Consider the following 8,771-nt stretch of genomic DNA (forward strand, 5'->3'; position numbering starts at 1 on the left):
GGGGTGAAAGGGAGGGTGGGGGGGTGTCGCACTTATCACTTGACTACTTGAGGATTTTTTTTTTTTTTTTCCGTCTCAAATTGGTGTAGTGACTTGGAGTCAAACATTGCAGTGCAACCAAACATCTTGACTTCTGTCAAACTTAGTGAACAGTTGTGACTTGTTACTGATACTGGATTTCTTTTTTTCTTTCTTTTCTTTTTAATTTCTTAAAACCTGAACTTGTGTTTGCTCAGTTTTGACTTTGGTGTGAGAATATCGTCTCATAAAACTGAAACTATTTAGGACTTTGCATGACTGTATAGTATAATTTGATTTGAATGATCATGTTGCCTCATTTTCCTTCTTTATGCTTTAGTGTGGAACTCTTTACACTAATAAGCTTTGCTTTGCAAGTCCTACTGTTTAGGTGTTGAGATTGAAATGTTTTACTGTAAGCAGCAGTCTTGAAGCACTTGGCCCAATCCCTGACCTCTCACTGAAATCTAGTTGTGCCTCAACTGAGTGAAGAATAAAAACATCCATGAAACCTGTGCAGCTATGGATACACACTGTATAGTATTCAAACCACACCTTGTATATATATATGCCACACGGAAAACTTCTGTGTTTTGTTTTAAACTTGTACCTTGCTCACTAGCTCTATATGAAATATATATAAATATATATGAATTTTTTTTATTTTCATTTGAATGTATAACGTCAAATAAATGAAGTGTTTGGAAATGTTTCAGTAACTGTGGTTTCCTGATTTTGTGAAAAGCCTTGCAGTAATTAAGAGTACAGAGGCACATTGCAGATTTTGAAAGATAAGCAAGTAGATCTTGTTCAAGTTAAGGTTTATCTATTTTGGCTATTTCGCTTACAAATATTCTTAAAAATATTCCATATTTTGGCTACTAATTTCAACTTCTTACATCATTTTGGTTTGGGCTAGGGTTGAAGACCTGAGACTCCACAGCTCCTTGAATGAATCCTGTTCAATGAAATTGATCAAACTGAGATTGAGCTCGTAATGGGCCACGTTACCAAAGTTTGCATCCATAAAAATGGCCATGGCTGGTGCAGCACAGTCCAGAAGGCTGAAGATGTGTTTTGGTAATCTGGATCCTCTCAGGTCAACCTGTGTGAAATGAAATTGACATATTTCATTAAAGCACATAAAGACAATTTTATTTCACACCAAAAAGAATTCACATACTTCAAATTTATCAAGCTGGCCCACCAGACTTTGTCTGATCAAAGTCCTACCAGAGCTTCTGCTTTGACACCCTGAAGAAGCAGCCTTGTCAACTTTGGGTTGGAGGCAAAAACATCTGCCTGCAGCTCCAGCACTGAGTTATTGGACAGCCTGGTGTACTCGAGGTCAGGGAAACAGCTCACATTCACCCTCTGGATGTTGTCTGCAAAAAGATGGAAACTCTTAAGAATGGAAGAGCCTCCAGAGTCCACACAGCTGAAAGACTGAAGCATGTTGAGAGACAGATCGACTCTCTGAATTGCTGGAAGGTAATTAAAGATACCTGGTGAAACTGTTGCAAGTTTGTTGTCGGGCAGAAGGAGCATTTGAAGTCTGATGTTGTTGAGATGTTGCTGGTGAGGTTTAGAGTATCCAGGACATCCAGGCCTCTGAATTCTCCTCCTCTAAGAGACACCAGCTGGGCTGAATGATGCAGGTGGGATGACTCTGATCTTATTCCTGCATAGGTTCATTGCTTTTATGTTATCAGGGATCATAGTGATGACTTCAGAGAGGTTGGCGATGTTCTGGTTGAAGCACCACACGATGTTGGTTGCAGGTTGGTTCTTAGAGCAGCCTTGAAAACCAAATGCCCAGCAGGCCGAGGCTTTGAGTAGAAGCAGGAACGGGATGGATTGCACCATCTTCTCCTGACTCCACCTCTGGCACAGATTCAAAAGGAGAAAACAACGGTCAACTTCCTTTAAAAAAAAAAAAATTAAATTAAAAAAAAAAAAAAAAAAAAAGAGGAAAAGCACTGACAAATTTTACATAAATAAATACATAAAAGCAATTACCCTCATCTCTGCCTTGTTGCATGGGAAAATCCTCTTACATTTTCAGCTCTACTTTTTTTCAGTGTGTTATTTTGCCCCTGAAGCTGCTGTAATTTGATCAAGTGCATTTCCTTTTAAAAAGGCATTTATCTAAATATATGACTGCAATGTATTTTTGAGGAAGTGTGTGTGTGTGTGTGTGTATGTGGGGGGGTGTTTTTTCATCTCGCTACTTTTGGACATGGGGTCAGATCTATCAGCAGGAGATATGAGAAAAAGTCATTTGGCATTAAATGTTTTTTCCACATGAGGGCGCTGACAGCAGGTGCTGGTTTTACTGAAGATACAGTCCAGAGCAATCAATCAATCAATGAATGATTACAAACTGGTTACATCAAATTTCAGGGGGTTTAAGGATCTGTCAAATCATTTTTAAAGCTCTACTTTAATGAAATGCAGGGGCCTAATATTTAAATAGACAAATATTTGTTGAACCACTGGTTCAGAGCTAAATTAAAACTTTTAATAGTGTTACTTAAACTCTGATGGTGTAAAATATTAACACCCAAATGGATTTAAATTAATTAATTCAACAACAGTGTTACTTCAAACACTCTAATAGTGTAAAATTGTGACACCAATGCAGATACATTGTGATTAGTTGGCACTGTGGCAGTGTTACTTCACAAACCAAAAAATATTAACACAAGTTTATTTTTAATCAACACTATGATGTTGTGATCAGTAAAATGCATACTTAACTAGTATTTATTGTGGTGCTGACAGAGGATATATGGACCACTGGTATTATCAGTTAAAATGTACGTGAAATAACCACTTTAAAAATATTTATTTTCCATTAACAAGGAAAAAGACTGATGGCCTGAGCTGCACTGACCTTCTGTCTTCTGTTTGCAGAGGGCTGAAGTGGAAGGACATGCAGGAGTCACTATCCCTCTGTGGAAAGAAAAAAAAAACAACTTGTGGATAGTATCATTTCTTTCATTTCAAAACTATGGAGAAATACATCACACTCTTCCTTGAGTGCAACGTTTGGCTACCAAAGCCACCTCTAGATGATTTTGAGGGATATTAATGTAACTTGTATTTGCATTGCAGGAACTTTTACCTTCACTTCCCTGAAGGCTGGGAACATTGTTGGGGCCTGTGGCAGACAAAGTTAACTGCATTTTACAGTAACGTGTGCGTCAGTGTTAAGATTGGGATGAAAACACATTCATAATCATAAAAATTGTAGAAAATCGAAGCGGAACTTCTTTGCTGATGACTCAAACAGCTTCAGAGTTATACTAGTTTACGTTCCCGTTTCTTTACCGTGTCCAGAGACGAAGCAAGCGCTAACGTTAGCATGAAACATGAGTGACAGGCGCATGTCTGCTTAGCCTGCATGTGCGGCGGCGGTTATTCTTTAGTCAGACAACAATAATACCGCCATTTTTTTCTGTATTTTAAATATCGAGCCAACACAAACACTCATTTATATCGGCATGACACTCACCCGTCACTTGCGTGGTATCTTCTCTTTGAGAGGAAAAGAAAATGGCTGACGTTCAGATTTCTAACGGAAGTGCCCGGATGTGGAAACCCGCAGGTGTCGGAGACAGTTCCGTCCACATGGATGTTTTCTCATTGTGTCAGAATCAACACCTCACTCTACAATGGCCTGCTGTGTGTGTGTGTGTAAACATGTGTTTGTAATATCAGTTTGTTTTTTGATAACATATGTTAACATCGGCCTGCTCCTCTGGTCATGGCAGCTGACCTTTGCTGCTCTGTCTTTAGTGTTAACGTGCTGAAGCGGCGGCCCAACGCTGGCTGTTCCCGTTTTAATCAGCGTGGCTCTCAGCCCCAGGGGCCCTGACCTTTGCACAGGTAACCCCACTGAAGGTGATTTAGCTCAAGGAACGTCTTCACCTTTAGTACCGCTACTCGATGATGTCAGGGCAGATAGAGGAGAGTCAGGTGGAGCTGCCACTGTGGATCTGTTTGTCTCATTCTGCCTCAAATAATACCGATGGTAGTACCTTGCCTCATATTCTCTCCAAAATAGACTGAACTGCAAGGTGTCGATTTTATCTTCAAACAATAGGATAGGTATTATAATGAACTCAAAATGTATAGGGTTTTTTTTTTTTATTTTATTTCTTGGTCTTCTTTTTCTCTCTGTTTTCATTTTCATAAAAAGAAAGAAACATATTTTTATTCAGTTTATTCAAAGAAATACAGTGTGTATAATACATATTATTTGCATCAAGCGAAATGCGAAATTTCAGTATGACATCATCCATATAAAACCATTTACCTTTTAAAACATTTTACTTACATTTATTGTAATTACAATATTTACAAATCCATTCAAAGGATTGTCTCGTGGTCTGATTATAATTGACTTCATTGTTTAAAATCATCCTGCTGGAAATTATTTTGTGCTGATGTTACATATTTAAAAGAAGAATCTTATTGTAACAATCAATGTTCTTAGTTCAGTAAAAATCCTTTTTCAAATTAGCATTCATTTTCTTATAAGGTGCAAAATGTTTGAGGTTTGTGTGAAGGTAAAGACAGAATGAGAGTGAAAGTCCTCTTCCAGCCAGTGAAAATCAAAGGCATGCCAGCGACAGCAAAAACAACTGCATTTGAGGACGTGATAAATCAGTTATTTTACAGTCAGAAAAGCAGCGTTTCAGTTGTCAGTCGCTGTCAAAGGGCTCGGAGGACACTGAGCTTCTAGTCGCTGTATGGATGGGGGTCTCTTTGAGGTCTTAGCCGAGGCAGCCATGTCTGTGAACACCACCGATCGGCCGTCAGGACAGAGCAGGACGCTGGAGTCGGCCTCACACTTGGTGGTTCTGCTTGGCCACAGAGTCTCCGCTGGGCTGGACCTGATGCTGAGACCACCAGGGGAGAAAACCTCAGTGTTTAACGCTGAGGCCTGACTCATCTTTATCAACATGTCCAATGACTGCTTCCGACTCTCCAGTGAGGCTTTCATTGCCTTCCTCTCACTCTCATCCTCCTCTTCCTCCTTTTTCTCCTCCAGTTCCTCATTCTCCTCCTCTGTCTCTGTACTGTTGTCCTTGACACTGCTGTCCTCTCTCATGCCCTGCTCACCGATCAGGTCTGTTGAATCCCTCTTGACTGACAGGTCCAGAGGTCCATCACTCTGACGAGCTGTCCGCTCCAGCGCCTGGTGGATGTGTGAGAGCTCACTGCGGATTTTGCTCAGGTGTTCCCAGAGGTGGCGCTGGGCAGGAAGGTCCTCCTTCTCCAGGTGGGAGATTTTGCGCTCAGCCTCCTGGTACTCCTGCAAAGCCTTGGAGAGGTCACTAAGGAGAGCGGCCACTGACTCTGAGGCTCCCTCTCCCATCATTCGAGCAGCAGCCGCTTCTTGGTTATTGGTTCCTCCACATGCTGATGGAGAGGGTGTATGACTGTTGGGGCTGGTGAGAGAATCGTTACACCACAGTTCAGACGACAGGGTCTGAAGTTGGGCATCCTGTAAACTGTAGATAGGAGCGATTTAGAAATGTATGAACTAATAAAAGAGAGAAAAACTGAATAAAATAGATCTAACTTTTCAAATGCATCCAATAATTCTGATACTGATTCTGAAATCTGAATAGAAACTGTGATGAAACTTGTCCAGCTGCTCTTTTTGCTACAGTAGCTGCAATAATTATAAATTAAGAACATTTAAGCGAAAGAAATGATTTACCTTTTCTGGAGGAGAAGTTTATCTACTGCCATGTTGAGACCTGATGCTGTGTGAATGTTCTTCAGGATATCCAACGTGAAGCCCAAGGCTGGCTTCTTCTCCGCGGCTGCCTCGTGAGTCCCCAGAGGAACCCCTGTTCTCTTTAGCCCCCAGCATGGTTTGCCCTCCTTAGCTGTGGCCTGCACTTTGTCCCCCAGCCTGAAGCCCTGGTCAGGGGAGTCTCTCTGGGGTGACACCCAGCCAGCCGGGGGAACAGTGGTGGTCCCGGGCCGCAAAGCAGGCACTTTCCACAGGTTGACTTTAGGCTGGAAGCCGGAAAGAGGAGTTGCCTCCAGATTGTTTGTGGAAGTCTTGAGTGCTTTGTTAGCGTCGGTGTGACTGGAGGCTGCTCCAAACGTGTGCTCACAAAGGAATGGGTAGTAGAGACGAGGGGGGATGAGAGCTCTGTCTGTGTGCGCTCCAGACACCGGGTGCATCAACTGAGCAGCCGATGCCAGAAAGGGGAGCTGGGCGAGCTGTGCGTGGGTCTGGGCAGTGACGCCTGTGGCAGCAGCGGGAATGGCTGAGTTCATGTAGGAGAAGAGGCTGGGGCTGATGGGATAGCCCACTCCAAGCACTGACAGATTTAGTCCGGTGGGGTCCTGGTAGTCCACCAGGTTTGGTGGGGGAGGGTAACAGGGAATTGAACTATTCACTCTGGGGTGAGCTGGTTCTGATTTGGCCTTCGTCTGGCTGGAGGCTAACAGCCGCCATTGCTCCGACAGCAGCCCGGGAGCTGTTAGACATGTCTTGGAAAGCTTATAGTGTTTCAGCTGGGCCTCGACTTCGACTGAGCGCGCTCGTAAAAGCTGGTCTTCGAGGGAGAGCATGTCTGCCATCAGAAACTCGGACTCCGGCTGTCTGTTTTTTTTGGCGGCGCAGTCTGTCATGTCTCCTCTGCTGCTGCTATTACTGGAACTTTCTTTTGCCATTTCCGCCACCTCTGCTCCTTCCCCTCTACCTCCCTCCTCTTCATCTTCCGGTCCCTGGCTTTCCCTGTCCTCTCCATCCTCCTCCGTGTTCCTCCTCAGCCTCTGTCTGTCCTCAGCTCGCGTCACCTGGTCCAGCTCATCCTTTCCGGGAACATGGAGACCGTGTGCCTGCTGAAAGGGTCTTAGTTGGTCTGGGTGCAGGATGTTGCCTTTTTTATAGGGCCAGTCTGACTCTATGAGCAGAGAAAGGGAATTCTTACATAGGCTGTACTTCATGTGGTTGTACAGGTGAGACTTTTCCATGCAGGTGAATGGACACTGGAAACATTTGTAGTTATAGGGTTTGCCCCACGGCCGGGGAATATAGTGAGGCTTCTTCGGCTTGCGCTCCTTGTGTTTGCTGGCAGACGTCACTTTGCAGGCATCGTCCTTGGACATGACTGATTTTTTTAACGTTCACTGATTCTGTCCAAATTACGATAAGTCAAAAGATTGAATAAGTTTTTGACTTTCTATCTTTTGTGCCAGGGTACATTTCATTCAGTGTGCCTTTTTCTCAGTTTTGTGTGTGGATGGGGATGAAAAGGAGCATTTTCTTGATAATAAATGAAGATGAATCTGTGAAACAAACAAGACAATTTTGCATGAATAAAAACGCAGAACGTCACCAGCACAAACACAGATATCTCATCCTTCACCCTCGTCTCACATGTTCTTCACTTATTTGTTCTTTGTAACTCTCAGAGAAGGAAACAGCCTGCTGGAATGAAGCTCTGCACAAAATCTAAATATCCAAGCTAAAGTTTTGTGTGCATTGAAGGGTGGTATACATCATTATGCCCATATGTGTATTTTGAGAGCACATTTGCTGTCTGCCTAAGCTGAGGGCTGCCACTAACCTAACTGCAGGGAGGCCCACGCTGCTCAGTTCTCACTGTACCTGCCACTCCTCATTAGTTCCAGTGCAGTACAATGTGCTCACAGGGTCGAGGGCTGGGGGGCAAACAGGGCCATCACAGGAGACTCTGCACCTGTGCTGGGGACCCTCATGACGCTCTCAGGCCTGCCTGAGTTTACGGGTCGGCCCCTTCAAGGCCGAATACAGGCAGTGAAGGGAGGGTGGTGTAGTGGCGGTGTGGAAGGGAGACGAGTCGGAGGTTTGAGGTCTGGTTCCTAATGAGAGCTTGGCATCATGCCTATAGGGCGTCATTAGTGCCAGGACTGATATCTGGGTCAGGACATGGTGCATAGGTTCAACTGCTCTCCTGTCTCATCTTCCTACCTCTGTATTTGGAGTCATACTTCACTCATCCTGCCATTAGAGACTGTAATAGACAGTAATTATAAAACTGTTGTGCTGTTGTGCTGAATAAAACATCTTGTATACACAAAGAATTTCAAAAGCTTTATTACCGTAATTATTTTAGAACTTCAGTCTCATAAGAGAAGCTAAAAACCTCTATGAGTTTTTATTTTTAGTTTTGTTATTTGTTATTTTTAGTATTACTTGAATTTGTCCTCCATTTGTAAAATATGTGGCAAACTCCTACATTTTAGCAAGTTTAATTTAAAGTGATGTTTTCACACACGGGACTCTCGCCCTAGAAATTTCTCCACTATAATTAAATTAATTTCCGCTGTTCTAATATTTCAAAACAAATGTAAATTTAAATGTTTTTTCAATAGTTAAATTACAGAAACTTTGTGATCTTTTTGTACTCTGAGCCAAGCCGGTGGGAGAAGCCTGCAGTCAAAGATGTGAGGAAGAGGCTTCTCCTTGGTTTGAAACACTCTGCTTTTAGGCTTTTATTTTGTCTTTTCCCCCAGGTCATTCAAAGATGAAAGTCTGGATGACGCTCAGGGTCCAAGCTGAGGCAGAAATAAACTACACCAACTTATCTTTTTTCTGTTGTTCTGTCTCACACAGACTGCTCACGACAAAAAGGAAAAAAAAAAAAATTGGGGATAACGGCCAGTGAAGCAAACACAGGTGATGGATGGCCTGTTACGCTGAGGGACAGAGGACAGCCTCATCAATAAAGCCCACA

At 43.0% G+C, this 8,771-nt stretch overlaps 1 protein-coding gene across 1 annotated transcript; it reads right to left on the minus strand.

The window, feature by feature from the left end:
* Positions 1–4,720: 4,720 nt before the first annotated feature.
* Positions 4,721–7,161, minus strand: prr35 (proline rich 35). The gene is made up of 4 exons (XM_029528388.1): positions 6,850–7,161; positions 5,753–6,801; positions 5,107–5,477; positions 4,721–4,962 (listed from the first exon to the last, which is right to left on the minus strand). Exons 1-4 carry the CDS (start codon positions 7,159–7,161, stop codon positions 4,721–4,723), a joined length of 1,974 nt encoding a protein of 657 aa, XP_029384248.1.
* Between the last annotated feature and the right edge of the window lie 1,610 nt (positions 7,162–8,771).

The sequence above is a fragment of the Echeneis naucrates genome, chromosome 19 (genome assembly GCF_900963305.1).
Source record: "Echeneis naucrates chromosome 19, fEcheNa1.1, whole genome shotgun sequence".
Lineage (NCBI taxonomy): Eukaryota > Metazoa > Chordata > Actinopteri > Carangiformes > Echeneidae > Echeneis > Echeneis naucrates.